At 39.8% G+C, this 18533-nt stretch overlaps 1 protein-coding gene across 1 annotated transcript in view; it reads right to left on the bottom strand.

Moving 5' to 3' along the window:
* Positions 1-1587: 1587 nt before the first annotated feature.
* LOC139728963 (calcium-transporting ATPase type 2C member 1-like) overlaps positions 1588-18533 on the bottom strand; it is a 49054-nt gene continuing 32108 nt past the window's right edge. The window contains exons 13-23 of the mRNA XM_071639890.1: positions 18089-18178; positions 17169-17445; positions 16267-16437; positions 15318-15415; positions 6915-6965; positions 6132-6367; positions 5666-5782; positions 4174-4321; positions 3299-3394; positions 2344-2485; positions 1588-1817 (exon numbers count right to left, since the gene is read on the bottom strand). Of these exons, the coding sequence (XP_071495991.1) occupies positions 1693-1817; positions 2344-2485; positions 3299-3394; positions 4174-4321; positions 5666-5782; positions 6132-6367; positions 6915-6965; positions 15318-15415; positions 16267-16437; positions 17169-17445; positions 18089-18178 (1551 nt within the window). The 3' untranslated portion in view covers positions 1588-1692. The remainder of the gene's footprint in view (positions 1818-2343; positions 2486-3298; positions 3395-4173; positions 4322-5665; positions 5783-6131; positions 6368-6914; positions 6966-15317; positions 15416-16266; positions 16438-17168; positions 17446-18088; positions 18179-18533) is intronic.

The following is an 18533-nucleotide window of genomic DNA, read 5'->3' as shown; positions in this document are numbered from 1 at the left end:
TAAAATTTGATTCAGTTAAAAATGGAGCAGTTGTGAGATACTTACATTGTATCCTCTGGCAATTTAAAGAGTCAGAATACTGAAGAAACAACACTACAGACAGTATTTCTACTGAGCAAGGTGATAACAAATATTATTACAGAGCTACACCTGTTCATATCATAGAGGATAAAATGGGTCTACCTCTTGCATAGGGACTATAAAATCTCTATTCCATTAAAAATGCTATTCATTTGGGTGGGTAAAAGGAAAACGATGTAAGGATGACGGCGGGATGATGTCAGGGTTTAGGGACGATATGAAGAATGATAGGAAAATGATGTGATGTCACAATAGTGTCAGGATGATGTCACAATGTTTGGTGATGATGTCAAGATAATGTGAGGATGATGCCATGATGTAATGAAGGTACAGTGCACTCCCGTTATAACGAACACGGTTATAACGAAATTCTGGTTATAACGAAGTAAAAATTTGCGCTGCAATGTCATCCACTCTATGTATTTCTATTGTTTATTTGTTCGGTTATAACAAAATTCCGATATAACGAAAGAAAACTGCCGGTCCCGAGGACTTCGTTATAACGGGAGTCCACTGTATCAGAATTATGTCATGATGATGATGATGATGATGATGAATGATTTAGTCTTATTCATAGAGGGTAGCCACTTCAGTGATCTCTGCACTGTTCTCCTCGTGGGTCCTGTTCACATCAATGAATGTAATTCAGCTATCAGAATTCTGTCATGATAATCTAATGATGATGATAGTGATGTCATAGTGCATCACAATGATATAATGTTGATTGATGATGTTATGAAGATGATGTGAGGATGTGATGTCGATGATGAGTGGGTGATGTGATAGGGATGTAATGATGTCATAAAGTAAAGATAATACAAAGATATGATTTTGACATCATGATGACTGACGATGTGATAAATACACTATGAGTGGATTAGACATTGGAATGATTGGCAATGATCCACACAGTTAACCTTACCCCTTCCCCTAACATCATCAGCTATTAAAAGAAAAAAATTGTCTTGACCGAGAGTGATGGGTTGACATTGGTATTGGTATTCCTCTGAGTAGCCAGTCTTAAATAACTTGCAAATATATCAATAACAATGCTAGCAGAAAATGTAATTGGGGAGGGGAGGGAAATAACTAACATGAATTCAAGTTCATAGGGGCATGATTTGTTTCGTCCCTTTAAGCAGCATTACACATTAAAACTGCTCTTGTCATCTTAACATCATACAAATCTGTAACTGCTGAAAGACTGCAAGAGTGTAGATAAAAGAGCTGGCATTCATGTACCAATTGCAAAATTTCAAATACATGCAAATCAAATGCTACGGATCAAAGAAATTAAATCAATATAAATGCATTGCTGGCAGCCTTCATCATCAAATAAACCATTATCAGTCATAATTGTTTAAGGTAAATGCCCATTATAAGAACCATGAGATATACTGAAATATAAAACCTTGTGCAAACAGGAACACTTCCATTATGTCAAGACAAGTGGCCACAGTCTTCACTTATAAATGACTTTCACTGAGTATACCCAAACCAAAACAAATGTCCACCAGTACATGCATGAAGATTTTTGACAGATTGAATGCCTCAGAAATACTGCAAAACCACACAAGATTGCTGCCAAGTATCAATGAGACCATCGTCAGGTCAAACAAGTTCAAAATCACACGGTTGCTTGACGATGTGACGCCGATGCAACCGCCGATGACCCCACTTTTTAATCTCCGACACAACAAAGACAGAAGAAGTCAGCATCACCAAGAAACAGATATCTGAAATGAGCAACAAATGTCAGTCAATCAGAGTAAGTCATATTAAAGAGTTCTATGGAGAAGAGTAAAACTGTGCTTGATTGCCCCTTTAATTACAGACATGGAAGTCAATGAAGTCCATTAGACATTAAATTTAGGAGCCTATGATACCAAATATAGCATTACTTACCTACAAATATCTTATTAAGTGAAAAAGTATAAGAAATCTCTCATTTTCTCAAAACACGCTGCGGAGTAGAATACAAGAAATCTCACTGAAGTGCTGAGGTTTAGTTGTGAAGAAATAAAATTATAAAATTGCACTGACATATGATTTACACATAGTTAACTCATTCACGCTTTTTGCTCTTAAAGGACACATTTGTACACATTAGTGTACAATGGGCAATAATCTTACAATGTGTACAATTAACAATTAGCCCTTGATATTGAAATGATGACTCTTGGTTTCAACAATAACATAACAATAGTGTGTGAAAACACCAGTGGGATGGGAGAGGGGGAGGGAAGTTCATGCCACACTCACCATATATGGAGAGTGCCTCCGTCTGGAATATTTTCTGCAGTGGTGGAAAGTAGATAACCAGCATCTGGCCCATAATGGACCCCCCTACAGCATACAGGAACATCCGATTGCTGAACAGACCTATGCTGAATATACTCTTCGTCTGTAGAACAGAAAACCAAACACAGATCATGCTAAAGTTACAGGAAATAATTTTTGATACTTCTACTATTCTGTCTGCTTGATTTCACTCTATACAGGTCAACTTGTGCAATATACGGCATTGGATACTACTGTAAAAGTGGATATTTTTGCGCGACTAATTTTTTGCGCTCAGTGAGAAAAGAAGAGTTTCGCGTGTTTTTAATTTCGCGGAATCAAGACATCAACTACTGGAACACATTGGAAGCAAAAATATTTGCGTGCTTTTCTTTTCGCGCTAGTTTCTGTTTGCACGAAATGTGCGAAAATTTTAGCACTGCGAAAATTTCCACTTTTACAGTATGTGTCTACCTTCATTCAGAAGTGTCTCCAATCCTTGACTGGTCATGTTTATCTGTCTTCATGTTTACAGTACTGTATACACTGTTATTTTCGCGTACAGATATTTTCGCGAACCGACGCCGATGCTTACGTTAATGCTCTATTAACAAAGGGCATGGAGACAGAGCATTTTCGCGTGTTGTTAAATTTGCGATCCAACTGTGATTCGCGAAATTCCAAAATTAAACCCTTGCAAAAATATCAGCTTATACAGTAGCTAGGATTATTGTATTTGTCTTTTAAATCTTTTTTTGTTTTGTTTCCTACATGAGTTTGTTTACATTTGTGTTGCATTTATGGTGAACATTTTATCTACACAGACTTTTGGAAGATCAGTCCCTGGATTGAGGCATTACCATGGGAGAAAGTCCATAAATGAGATAATGTAATGACAAAAACAAGGTGAACACAAATCAACAACCTAGATACTGACCTGTGACCTACTGCTGAGTGCATTAAACATGTCAAAGAAGACAAAGCAAGTGAAGGTCATGGTGGTATCTCTTGGGGTGATGATGTTGTCTTGCATCTGATGGCAAAGAAATGGGAAACAAAATATGATTTTGATTACAGATGACAATAAAGTAACCGTGACCTCCCAGCCTCAAGCTTCTGTGAATAGTTGTCAAGACAACGAAAATTTTGCAGTTAAACCAGAGCCAGTATGATTTCATCTCCAGTTACATCCTGAGGGAGAGCTAACCGTGGCGTGATCTGCACGTTTGACATTACTTATCAAAATTACCAGACATTACTTATGTTGAAACGTACAAAGTCTGTACACGATTGAGTTATTTCATCACCAGTGGTGCATCAGAATGTACGTATGGTATTGTATTCATATGCTACACGTCTTTATATGACTATCTGACACAGAGAAGGCTGAGGCAGGATTGCTTATGATTGAGAGCAGCAGTCATTACACTGCCATCTGGACTCTTGACAGGAAGAAGGTGATAAATCCCAGCTCAAGATAGTATCATGCTTGTCCTTATACTCTGAAAAGGCTTCATGGAGCAAAACAATTCAGCATACTGTATGTGAAGATGAATGCTGCTACTACATGTACCAATATACAGGGCCAAGTATCTAAGACAATGAATAAATCTAATCAAATCAATACATGCATCATTATTTAATATTACAATCCACATGAAGAAGCATCTGACAGGAGATTTGCTAAATGTACTAATGTAATCACTCGGCACAATGTAGCAAGAGCATAATATTACGATTATGTAAAGGAAGAACTTGACCAATATTAATAGAAATGTGTGTACAGTCATGGACAATAGAGGGAGCACTAACCTCTCTCCAGAAGACCCAGAGTGTTCCCGTGACGATGATGAGGGCAGACATGACTACATTAATAAGAAGAGGTCTGGTGATCATGGGGTCTCTGACCTGACGAGGAGGCTTCCTTATCACATCCTTGTCCACTGGCTCCACTCCGAGACTGGACAGAGGAGTGGAATGAGGACAAAACATCATTCTCAATCACGTAAAATATAGTTAGGACAATTCTTTGGATGTAAGTTGTGTTTATCATCTATGATACATTACAATCTTTGTTTTGCAGCGTTGAAAAAAATTTTGTCTTTTTATCCAAAGTTACAATATATACCCTTGCCATTTTGAAATGAATTATAACTAACAATAACATTAATGTGTAGAGTTAAAATAGTTGGCATCCATACTTTCCTATCAGAAGGGTCACAAAGTAAGGGAGAGTGGCATACAAATGAAACTCCAAAATACTGCTGATGTGAGAGGAAGTGATGATTCTGTTTTTATTTTTACAAAATGATTTTTCCCATGAATGCAGACTTCTATTAATCATGTCATTACTCACTAAGATGCTGCTTTAGCCGATGACAAGGGAAAATGTAATATTCTGAAACCAAAACTTCAGTGATGTTTGAAGATACTTGCCATTGCATCACATTTTTTTTTTTCATTGCACATCTAAATTCACAAAACAATGATTCTTTTGGGAAGGCTCATGGACATACACACTGTGCTATGCTTAAGTACTCTTAACCCGTTCCATACAGGAACCTGGTAACCTGTGTATTAAAGGGACACAGTCCTCACAAAATTTAAAAATATATGTTGTTGTTGTTGGTACCTCCATTGAACTACTTTCATCAAAAACAAACTTTCAAATCACCAAATAAGCTCGTACATTTCGGTTAAAAAAGTGTGACTCTGCAAATGAGCAAGTCTTGGCGGAGAGTCATACGTCATCGATGCACAACTCTTTCCAGCGGTGTTCTGCTCGTCATCCCTAGTTATTTATGAATACATGTTTACTATTTATTTTTATATTAATTGTATATATAAATAAGCTTGAAATATTTTGTTTGAAATAATAAAACCACATATTGTCACATTTCATGAAAAAATCAGATATGATCATTTTGAAGACTTAAATTAGTTTTCTGAGGCATGGCTGTCAACTTGAGAGTAGGGCATCAATGACGTTGCACCTTTTGGCAGGCTCTTACACGATCGCTTGCAGGAATTATTTTTTAAAAATCGCGTACGGAGACAATTTTTGATGTCCACGCGTATAAATTGGTGAAAGGTTATATTTTTTACTCTTCTTAATTATCAGTACAGTGAAAATCTCAGGACTGCTTCCCTTTAAGTCTATGGGGATTTCAGAATTCAGTATGGAACAGGTTAACTGGTTGATATATGCAGGGAGTTTTATCAATAATAACGGCACTGCCAGCATAATTGCCCTCCCCCTTCAGGATACTTTCAGACCTCATGATGTGTGCACATTGTGGCTTACCTCTGAGCTGGTGGTCCATCCATAATGATGTTGATCCAAAGGATCTGCATGGCATTGAGTGGGTTGGGAAACCTCATGATGATAGACAGAGCTATCAGGGTCAAGGCAGCTATGCTCCTACCAACACAGAGAAACAAACATTCAAACAAAATCATACATTACAATCAAACTTCTTCACTTCACATTTTTGAAAAAAACATTCAACACGTCCATGCAAATTGGTCAGTTATGGAGTTATTGTTTATTAAAAATTCAAATTTCAATTGACTTCTTGCAAATTATAAATAAAATGATTGTGTTCAGGCAGTGATGGTTCATACATTACTAGTCATCATTTATATACTGCAAATTTAGATATTTGTTATCATATGTAGCCTATATCTAAAGCATGACTGCATAATCAAGAAATCCTTTCATTACGCAATGCACACACACAGACACAAAATTCGGACTGGATATTACTCACGTGCTGAGCTGAAACCTGACAAAGTTTTTGATGTTGTAGAAGATTGCCTTGCCCTCCTCAATGGCCGACAGGATGGTGGTGAAGTTGTCATCGACGAGGATCATGTCCGCTGCCTCCTTGCTGACGTCTGTCCCTGTCAGTCCCATGGCGATACCAATGTCTGCTGTCTTGAGAGCTACAGCATCATTTACACCATCTCCTGTCATCCCAACAACCTGACCAGTGGCCCGCAGTGCCTGTCACATAGGTATGAAGAGTAGAGAAGTTCTTCCTCATTTGATTTTTACTTCCTTATTCAATTATGACACTTCACATGACATTTTAACCCGTTGAAGATGAGTCCCAAGAATACTCGGGCAGGTGTCTATGGGAAATGCATGATAGCCCCTATAGTAAAATCAGTCCATCCTCAGTGGGTTAAGGCTTCTTGAAGACCTGCTTTCAGCCTCTTGCAGCAGTTGTGTGAAAAACAATAACTCCTTTAATATACCGGGTAACTCAAATTTCTCCTCGGAACACTGGATCAGTGGGACATTTATCAAACTGTAGTATTAAAAATGACTAGTGATAAATTCAATAATACTTAAATATGATACAGAAAAGCATCCTATAACGGTGCAAGACACCAATAGGGACTATGGCATTATGTATACTGGTATACATACATGCTAATATTCTCTCTATCAATGAAACATATGGATATGTTTGCCTATATTCAACAATCGATTTCATGCATTCAGAGCACAATCTGTCTAACTACTCTCAGAGTATAATCGCTCCTACCTTGACAATTTTCAGTTTGTGCCTTGGACTTGCTCTGTAGAATATTGACACCTGGTAAGAAAGAGAATGCAGAATATCTGTTGTAATTACCATAAAATCAATTTCTATCATACTTGACTCATAATGACAACAGGTTTAATAATCACAAACATACATTCTGAGCATGTGCATGCATGAAAGATAATGGAAGTATGAGTGAGTGTGTGTGTGTGTGTGTGTGTGTGTGTGTGTGTGTGTGTGTCATTGCATGTGACACTGCTTCCTTCAGTTGCATGGATGAAAAAAAATTGCATATCAAATTGCATATAAATCATCTGTGCATAAGAGTAATAAAAATATTAATTTCCAACCAAAAATATGCAGAGAATATGAAAATAAGCAAACATTACTGCATATGATTGTGTGTTTTTGTGTAAATAAAGTCAGAGGACATTAAAAAAGGGGAGATTTTATTTCATTCATTTTATTTCAATCATGTGTCACAAATGTACACACTAGTAGTTATGTACATGTATGATGTACTGTATGCATGGTTGTTTTAATGTGTATGTACACAGGTTGACCAGATTAATGGAGAACATTTTATGTGGTATAGATTATATAGTACATACAGGCTGACCAGATAAGTGGAGAATTTTCTAGGTGGTATACAATGTAGCTATACAGTACATGCATGTAGCAGGAAATACATTATAGCTCACTCAATCTAGAATGATTTCACCCATTCCAGAAAGTTCTGGGAAGTGCTTACATGTTTGGCTGAGTGAGGCACTGTCCCTGTAGCCCAATGTGATTGGTAGTTATTCTTGGTAATGATGTTTTGTACATAGTTAGGCAGTGAGTCATCCAGGTTTCCTGGAACTCGGACTGGCTAGTAGGTTGGAGAGAGTTATAGAATGTGCTAGAAGGGGGTGAATGGATAGTATATAAGCCAGAGAAATTCTGCAGTAGGCAGAGTACCCAACACCTCTGCTCTGAGAGTTACGTCACTTCTGGCTCTGAAGCGACTTGTTATAGTCAGTCCTGTGTTACCTGCTGACCTGTTATGTTTGTGGAGATAAGGCCTGGGAGACATTTTGCCTGCAGATAATTAATTTGCCTACATTGGAGATAGACTCCATTTTTATGTCAATGGACATTGCTACGGCAAAGCTGTGACAGGCTGGATTCCTAGGTGGACAATATTAAGTGAATCATCATTCAACGCATCAACTGGACGTGGTCGTCACAACATTTGGACTCTGCACGTTTCGCCGTGGACGTATATCGTGGATTTTACCCCGGATCTATACCGTGGACTATCGTAACCTGTGCCTCTGGAGTTACGTCAGAGGAATCATTCATCGGTGCATCGCGGATCATTCGTTTGTGCATCGAGCATCGTATTTGGACATTTCCAGGGATATTGCGTGTAATGCGTACGTAAGTGATTCCATTACTGACTTATATTTGTTTTTATTGATCATTATTGTACTGATGTGAAACCGATTACCAGTCTGTACCTACAATATCACTGTTAATAAACCGCCTGAACATCAGTTGATTGTTTCTTTTGTGCGATCATTCTCGGAGTGATTTTGGTCGTAACAAAATTGGGGGCTTGTGTCCGAGAAGTGAATTTAAGCCAAAACTTAGAATTTGGAACGTTCCGGAATCCAGAATATTGGTACAGACAAAATACCAGTTGAGTTGATTGTTCAATTGTATATTGTGTGTTATACATTGTAACAATGTCAATCAGTACAATGGATGTTCAGGCATTTGTTCAGAGGACAGATTTGTCCCTCAAAGATTTGCAAAGGTTACGCAAATGTGATTTGACTGCTGTTGCACAGCATTTGAATGTAGATGTTCCACAAGGTGCAAGAAAGGCAGAGATTCTTGACTTAGTAGCTGGTCACATGGAGCTCAAAGAAGAAATTGACACTCCAGATCAAGCTCAAATTTCTGATCAAACACGGCTTGAACTTGCTAGATTGGAAATGGAGAAAGAGAAGATGAGATTAGAAATGAAGGAAAGAATAGAAATGAAGAGAATTGAAAAGGAAATGGAGCAACAACTGAAATTGCGTGAGATGGAATTGACTCATGCACAGACTGTTGGAAATCATGAAAGGGCTCCCTCTGAATTTGATTTGGCCAAGAACATTCGATTGGTGCCAAAGTTTGAAGAAAACAGAGTCGATGCATATTTTGTGTCATTTGAGAAGGTGGCTGACAGTTTGAACTGGCCACAGGAATTTTGGCCCATGCTCCTTCAAAGTGTGTTTGTCGGCAAAGCAGCCGATGTGTACTCATCTCTCTCAAAAGAGCAATCACGTGACTATGCTACAGTCAAGAAGGCAGTGTTGAATGCTTATGAGTTGGTGCCAGAGGCGTACAGACACAAGTTCAGAAATTCATACCGAAAACCAGGCCAGACACATGTTGAGTTTGCTCGTGAAAAAGAAATGATGTTTGATAGGTGGTACAGATCCCTGAAAGTGGATCAGGACTTTGATAACCTACGTGAGGTTGTTCTCTTGGAAGAATTCAAAAAGAGTGTTGCTTTCAGTGTGAGGTCACATTTGGATGATCACAAAGTGACAAGTTTCCATAAAGCAGCCTTGATGGCTGATGAGTATGAGCTGACCCACAGAAATGACAACAGACCACCTTTCAGGAATTTCTCTGGCAACAAGAGAGACAAAAATCAGTCGAGCAATCCAAAGAATGCTGGTCCTGAAAAAGGCACGAGTTCTGAAACTTCATCGGCACCAAAGTCTCAATCTGACAAAGGGTCCAGTACAAGTGCAAATGTCATCAAATGTTTTCACTGTAACAAGACAGGGCATGTTAAGTCACAGTGTTGGAAGTTGCAAAACAAAACAAAGAAGGACTTGGGATTTGTCATGTCAAAAAGTGTCCTACCAGAAAACAGTGTCCCGTTCAGTGAAACACAGGCCATTGAAAGTCAATCTCCCAAATTCAAAGATAGGATGAAGCAGGTGGATGAGAGCTATCGTAGCTTTTTGTTTGATGGTGAGGTGACCCCATGTACCTCTGGTGAGGCAGGTAAGCCAGTGGTCATCCTGCGGGATACGGGGGCCTCTCAGTCGTTGATGGTGGATGGTGGTATGACTTTTCCACCAGATAGTGCAGTGAATGCAAAAGTCTTGATTCAGACTGTTGATGGCAGTTATATGTCAGTGCCACTGTATAGAGTGGATTTGAAGTGTGACCTAGTTTCTGGTCCTGTTACTGTTGGAGTTGTTCCTGAGTTGCCCATGGCAGGCATTGATTTCCTGTTGGGGAATGACTTGGCTGGGGACAAGGTGGTTGCGTCTCCAGTTGTTTCGGATAAACCAGTGGTGGTTGCTGAAACTGAGCAGTTGCAGGAGGAGTTTCCTGGGATTTTCCCAGATTGTGTTGTGACTAGGTCTCAGGCTCGTAGAGCTGTTCAAGATGATGCGGATTCTGTTGATGTGGAGGAGAATTCCGGTGTTTGGTTGGCAGAAACCTTTTTCAAGGATTTGAATGATGGGGTTGCTGTATTAGGCTCCAAGGCTAACAGTGATGGGCTGTTTAGCAAGTCTTCCTTGGTTGAAGCACAGCAGGCAGACTCTGAGTTGAAAGGCTTGTCTCAGACGGCGTGTTCTGAGGCTGAGGCTGAAAAGGTCCCTGAGTGCTATTATGTCAAAGATGGCATTTTGATGAGGAAGTGGAGACCTCCCCATAGGCCAGCTGATGAGGATTGGACGGTGGTCCGTCAAGTTGTTGTCCCTCCTAGTTACCGCGGTGAGATCTTGAGGATTGCTCACGAGTTACCTGTTGGCGGCCATTTAGGCGTCAGAAAGACAAAGGATCGGATCATGAGGCATTTTTATTGGCCGGGGTTGAATGTGGATGTGGCTGAGTTTTGCAAGACTTGTCACACATGTCAGGTGGCTGGTAAACCACAGCATTCAGTGAAGCCGGCGCCATTGATTCCGATACCTGCGTTTGAAGAACCATTCAGTCGGGTTCTAGTGGACTGTGTTGGACCTTTGCCTAGGACTAGGTCGGGTCATAAGTACCTCTTGACAATCATGGATATGTCTACACGGTTTCCAGAGGCTATCCCATTGAGAAATATCACTGCTAAGACTGTGGTAGATGCTCTAGTGCAGTTTTTCACTAGGTATGGGTTGCCCAAGGAAGTGCAGTCTGACCAAGGGTCAAATTTCATGTCAGGCATATTTCAAGAGGTGATGTATCGTTTGGGTGTGAAGCAGCTGAAGTCGTCAGCTTATCATCCCCAGTCCCAAGGTGCGTTGGAGCGCTACCACCAGACCCTAAAGACAATGATTAGGGCATTTTGTGAGGAGTATCCCGAGGATTGGGATAAGGGCATCCCTTTCCTGCTGTTTGCAACGAGGGACTCCCCAAATGAGTCGACGGGTTTCAGCCCATTTGAGTTGGTGTACGGTCATGAAGTCAGGGGCCCCCTGAAGCTCATCAAAGAGAAATTCATGACGGAGGATGATGAGGTCCACCTACTTGACTACGTGTCAAAGTTTCGTGAAAGGCTTTCAAAGGCTTGTGAGGTAGCTAGGGAACACTTGAAAGTGTCACAAGACTCTATGAAGAGAAAGGCAGACAAAAATGCCAAAGCCCGAACTTTCAACCCAGGTGACAAAGTTCTTGTACTGCTGCCCATACAAGGTGAACCACTGAAAGCCAAGTTCAGTGGCCCGTACTATGTCAAAAAGAAACTCAATGATGTGAACTATGTGATCAGTACGCCAGACAGACGAAAAGATCAGAGGGTGTGTCATGTAAACATGCTGAAAGAGTACTATGAGAGAAAGGCTAGTCAGCCAGTAGGTGTAACTCAGGTGGTAGAAGAAGAAGTAGATGAAGAGGGAGAAGCTCAAGATGAGAATGGAAGTGAGCCCTCTAGTGCCAGGTTGTCTAACTCAGAGATGTTAGGGAAAGTAGATGAGGCACTGAACTACCTACCTGAAAATCAGAGGAAAGATGTGACTAGTCTGTTACATGAGTACAAAGAATTGTGTAAAGACAAACCAGGCTGCACCCCTCTGGCTGTACATGATGTTGATGTAGGAGATGCTGACCCTATCAAGCAAAAGCCTTACAGACTAAATCCAAGCAAACTGCAAAAAGTAAGGGAAGAGGTTCAATACATGCTAGACAATGACATAATAGAACCTAGTAAAAGCAGTTGGAGCTCCCCAATCGTCATGGTGCCCAAACCGGATGGGTCTCAAAGATTCTGTATTGATTACCGCAAGGTAAACGCCGTGACGAAAACAGATTCTTTCCCCATTCCCAGACTAGAAGACTGCATTGACAGGGTCGGAAATTCTGCATATGTCAGTAAAATAGACCTTCTAAAGGGATACTGGCAGGTGCCCTTGACCGACAAAGCCAGAGAGATTTCTGCCTTTGCTACACCAGATGGCTTGTTCCAATGCAAAGTAATGCCATTCGGCATGAAAAATGCTCCAGCCACCTTCCAACGGCTGACAAACCAAATCATTGCCGGACTTGACAACTGTGTAGTATACATTGATGACATCCTAGTGTATAGTGACACGTGGGAGGAGCACATTACACACTTGCGGCAACTTTTTGATCGACTCAAGGAGGCCGGATTGGTGATTAATCTGGCAAAGAGTGAATTTGCAAAGGCCAAAGTGGTGTATCTCGGGCATGTAGTCGGTCTGGGACAAGTATTGCCAAGAGAAGCCAAGGTAGAGGCTATACTAGGCTTTCCCATCCCCCAATCCAAGAAGGAGTTGCTCAGATTTCTGGGCATGGCTGGTTTCTACAGGAAATTTGTACCGAATTTCAGCACTGTAGTCACCCCCCTAACAAACCTGCTGAAGGGCAAGGCAAAGTACACCTGGACTGATGAGTGTCAAAGAGCCTTCGAGAAACTAAAGGCAGTCCTTGCTAATGAGCCTGTTTTGGCAGCTCCTGACTTCGCAAAGCCATTCAAGGTGGCAATAGATGCTAGCGATGTGGGAGTGGGAGCGGTTTTGCTCCAAGAAGATGAAGAAGGCACTGAACGACCAGTTAGCTACTTCTCCAAAAAATTGAACACATACCAGAAGAAGTACTCCACAATTGAGAAGGAGGCTCTCAGTCTCATCCTTGCCCTCCAGCAATACGAAGTGTACTTGACAAATAGCAAAGGGGAGATCACAGTCTATACTGACCACAACCCCTTGGTCTTTTTAGACCGGTTCAAAATGAAGAACAACAGATTGTTCAGATGGAGCATGATGACGCAGCCATATGCACTCAAAATCAAACATGTGGCAGGCAAAAACAATGTAATTGCCGACGCTCTGTCAAGAGTGTAACATGAAGAGAGTATTAAAGGTGAAAAGTTATCACCGCATATCATTTCCAGTGTATGTGTTAAGCATATTCATTAATGTGTGCAAAACAGTTTGATATGATTGTATGAGCTCCGAGAATCCAAGCAATATCATTGTAAATAGTATCCATGGAAAGAGAACATGGAATTAATACAGCTATCCAAAAGGCATGTGATAGTATGTGATTATTGTTGCTTGACTTGGACTTTACCTCACATTCATTGTAAATAACAATGATAAATTGTGAAGGTAAAAGAAACCCTTGCTACAGCAAGGCTTTCTTTTTCCCATGGGGGATGGTGTCACAATGTACACACTAGTAGTTATGTACACGTACATGTATGATGTACTGTATGCCTGGCTGTTTAATGTGTATGTACACAGGTGGACCAGATTAATGGAAAACATTTTATGTGGTATAGATTATATAGTACATACAGGCTGACCAGATAAGTGGAGAATTTTCTAGGTGGTATACAATGTAGCTATACAGTACATGCATGTAGCAGGAAATACATTATAGCTCACTCAATCTAGAATGATTTCACCCATTCCAGAAAGTTCTGGGAAGTGCTTACATGTTTGGCTGAGTGAGGCACTGTCCCTGTAGCCCAATGTGATTGGTAGTTATTCTTGGTAATGATGTTTTGTACATAGTTAGGCAGTGAGTCATCCAGGTTTCCTGGAACTCGGACTGGCTAGTAGGTTGGAGAGAGTTATAGAATGTGCTAGAAGGGGGTGAATGGATAGTATATAAGCCAGAGAAATTCTGCAGTAGGCAGAGTACCCAACACCTCTGCTCTGAGAGTTACGTCACTTCTGGCTCTGAAGCGACTTGTTATAGTCAGTCCTGTGTTACCTGCTGACCTGTTATGTTTGTGGAGATAAGGCCTGGGAGACATTTTGCCTGCAGATAATTAATTTGCCTACATTGGAGATAGACTCCATTTTTATGTCAATGGACATTGCTACGGCAAAGCTGTGACAGGCTGGATTCCTAGGTGGACAATATTAAGTGAATCATCATTCAACGCATCAACTGGACGTGGTCGTCACAACATTTGGACTCTGCACGTTTCGCCGTGGACGTATATCGTGGATTTTACCCCGGATCTATACCGTGGACTATCGTAACCTGTGCCTCTGGAGTTACGTCAGAGGAATCATTCATCGGTGCATCGCGGATCATTCGTTTGTGCATCGAGCATCGTATTTGGACATTTCCAGGGATATTGCGTGTAATGCGTACGTAAGTGATTCCATTACTGACTTATATTTGTTTTTATTGATCATTATTGTACTGATGTGAAACCAATTACCAGTCTGTACCTACAATATCACTGTTAATAAACCGCCTGAACATCAGTTGATTGTTTCTTTTGTGCGATCATTCTCGGAGTGATTTTGGTCGTAACACATGTATTGTCCATATCATGGATATTTGTTATGTTCACATGCTCTTTACAAGAAAATATACAATACAATTTCATAAACAACATTTAAATGACATATAAGACATAAAAAAGTATCTTTTTGCCAACATTTTAAACATAAATTTTTTTATAACATATCTTTGTATCAACATCAATATTCAAACATTCAACCTGTTAATATATCTTTATATGATTAACATTAACTATGAATACAACATAACTAATATGGGTGGTTTATTTCTGTGTCTTGGGGGTACAGTATACAAATCCTGCAAATCATTTATTGTAATCTCCAGATGAAAAAGAATATATAACAAATATTCTTACTCTGATCAGACTCAATCTCCCCCAGCTTCTCAACATATTGCATTTATCATAAAATAAACACCATCAACTGCAATAATACAAAACCTTCTCTAAAACCTCCAGCTCAATCTATACAGCCTTCAAATCTTTCTAACCATACAACATTATCAATCAATCCAATCAATCAATTCAAAAATCCAATCATTATTATAGCCACAGTATTTGTTTTGTCTACATACTTTCTAAAAAAAATTATCAACTGTACATAAAATTGAGAAAATTGTGGTAAATCTCACATGACTGATAATCCTGCAGAGCTGCATAAATTCCACATTCTCCACCTCCTCACCAGACATAGCTGTAGAGCCCTCAGCATACAGACCAAGTCTGCTTCCTGTGGTGGATACACATACCAGTGACTTACAATATTGTCATCATTCACTATCATATTCAGTAATATCAGGGACAAAGAAATAAAAACAACAACAACAAACCCAAGAATATATGTTCTTTTCCACTTTAACAAATCATTAAATTATTAATCAATATACCTAATTCAATGCTACTTAAATGCACCTGCAATGTGGTAATCCGTTTTGTCATTAACTCAGACACTGGAAAATACATTGACTTTTCCATTTTCAATAAAAGAACTAGTGAAGCATAATACTAAAGACCAACACTGACCCATAACTTTTTGTAAATTGGTAAAATAACTCACTCACTCAGTCTCCAGTTTAGGTCTGCCTTGAAGTGCTTTGAGAGTACTAGCCATTATAATCATGGTCTACATTCCCTGGTATATTAAAGGGATAGTATAGTAATGGTGGAGACGAGGATTGGCCTTTTAACTTTTTGTGAGATACCAAGACACCACTTATGAAATAGTACAGAGCATACCATTCTAAGAGGAATTTAAAGCTTATTTGATGAAAATTGGTTTTGGAATGGCTGAGACATACAAAAACAAAGTAAAACAAAGTGATCGTAATAAAAGGTGGGTCCCACCTTTTATTAGGATCACTCTGTTTTGGATAACTCAGCCATTTCATAACCAATTTTTATCAAATAAACATTGAATTCCTCTAGGAATTACATGCTCTTTTACATTTCATAAGAAGTTTCTCATTACCTCACCAAAAAAAAAAAAGAAGTTAGAAATCTGAATTTACGTCTCAACCAAAACTATACGATCCCTTTAAGTTTTGAGAGTACCAGTGAGTGGTAAGAAGCAGGAAGCCTTACCAACAGCTATAGCAGTCTCTGCTGAATCCCCGGTCACCATCTTGAGTGCCACTCCACTGCTGATTTGAGTCTTGATGGCTTCTCTCACCCCAGGTCTTGGGGGGTCCAGGATCCCTACCATCCCTAGGTAGGTCATGTTCTCCAGATTGGTGCCTACAGCCATGGCCAGGACTGGACATAGGGTGGGGGGGGGGGGGGTAGGAGGGACGGGATAGAGTAAGACCACACCAGCATCAAGGCTTTCCAATTGAATTTCTCACTAGCAATCACCAAGATATAGAAAAATGCACAATTTTCCAGCAAGGTATCACAACTTCCCTTCTCCCTATGCTGTGTGCTGCTCTGATATTGTATCAATGGGATCACGGAAAAAATTACACAATAGGCATAGGCATAGGCATTCTGACTAAAGACACAAATGAACATAAATCCTCAGCCATTCATTTAGAACTCTGGAAATAGTGTAAACCAAAGGGGAAAAATTGAATGTAGGTAAGCATTATTATCATGCTATCATTATCACTATATTAGGCTTATTTCCTGGAGTGGGGGACACATTTTTTTTACTAAGGATGGCATACTATGATCAATATGACTACAACAACAACAACTCTCCCCCCCCCCCCAAAAAAAAAAACAAAACAAAAAAAAACAAAAAAAAAACAAAACAACAACAACAACCACAACAACAACATATCTTTAAATCACATCAATCCTTCATGCTTGTAGCTTCCCTTGTAGCTTCTTATAAACCCTGAGTGATTATCACATCTTTGCACAAAGCAATAATACAGTTATCTGAATTTGTCATGTGGCAGCTAATCCTTTATCTAAGTCCTATTCTGTCTGTCCTACTATCACTCCATTCATCCATCCATCTTTCTTCCATCTCTCTATCTCACCTCTCAATCCTGCCACACCCATCTTTCGGCATTCCTCCATGTACTCCTCCCTCCTCAGCTTGTCCAGTGCCTCCGATCTCCCACTGATGTTGCAATGGGTGCATTTTGCCAGCACCCTCTCGAGGGCGCCCTTCATGAAGTAGACTTCCTCCTGGCTGGGAGTCACATGGAGTGTGGAGTCGTGGACTCCACACTTGACTGCCATCCACTTGGATTCTGAGCTGAAGGGAATCTCCGATAGCCTTGTGTAGCGACTGCGAGAGTGGTGTAATTGCATCTGGAATTTAAAAAAAAAAAAGTTTACAGTTAAGTGAAACTCAAGCATTTAACTACTCTACTTGTCAGCTGACATGAGTTCATACTTTCATCGTGACTGTTCTACTCTGAATCGAAAAATACTGACAGAGATGTAATCTATTATCACACAACAAAGTTATCATTCAAAATGGTATGCAAGGTACAAATAAGATCATCAATAATGATGATGATAACTCACAAAGAGCGATTTACTTTAAAGATATCCCGCACTATTTCTTAACATGATAACTGTCAGTGCACTTACTTCATGATGAAAAGACCTAAAACTTCATATTATCAAGTCAGTTACATCACTACCATTCATACTCACACAAAAACAGACAACACGTGCACACTAACTAGAGCACACATAAAACAAACTCACAAGTGCAAGCATATATACACATATACAAACATAATACGCTAACACACACACACACACACACACACACACACACACACACACACACACACACACACACACACACACACACACACACACACACACACACACACACATGTATACACACGCTTAAACTCCCATGCTCACACATACATAACAAAGCAAAACAAGTGGTGGCATAAACATGATCCTCGATAACACATCAAAACATGATAGAAACCTTCATGGCTAAGGCAAGTAGGGCGCCCTCTGTAGGCTGACCATATAAAACATTGTCTCGAATCTCTGCATTGTTGCACACACAGCCAGCCTGAAATAAGACAAAACAAATAAAGTTACACAGATATAAAGGTGACAGATCAGGATCAAATAGGCTTTCCAATCTGCATCATAATGAAACTCACTTGCAAGTAAATACGATCTATCCCCCACACATCTAAACACATCAAATTCTGTATTATAAGTTATACATTCATATACCACAACATTTCATGTATTTGTGATGCATTACTAAAATGTTGGAACAAAGTTCTACTCTTACAGCATTTCTTCTGCTTACTCCAATCTGTAGATGATGAATTCGCACAGATAGAAGTGAATGGCTGAATGCAACTCAACATATTTGTCTGCTTGTTTTGTCTCTTCTGATCTCTATTCAAGACACT

The sequence above is a fragment of the Diadema antillarum genome, unplaced genomic scaffold (genome assembly GCF_040938485.1).
Source record: "Diadema antillarum isolate AM-2024a unplaced genomic scaffold, OU_Dant_1.0 seq00000207_RagTag, whole genome shotgun sequence".
NCBI lineage: Eukaryota > Metazoa > Echinodermata > Echinoidea > Diadematoida > Diadematidae > Diadema > Diadema antillarum.
The sequence above is the reverse complement of the archived record's forward strand: the minus strand, read 5'-3'. Positions and strand labels throughout refer to the sequence as shown.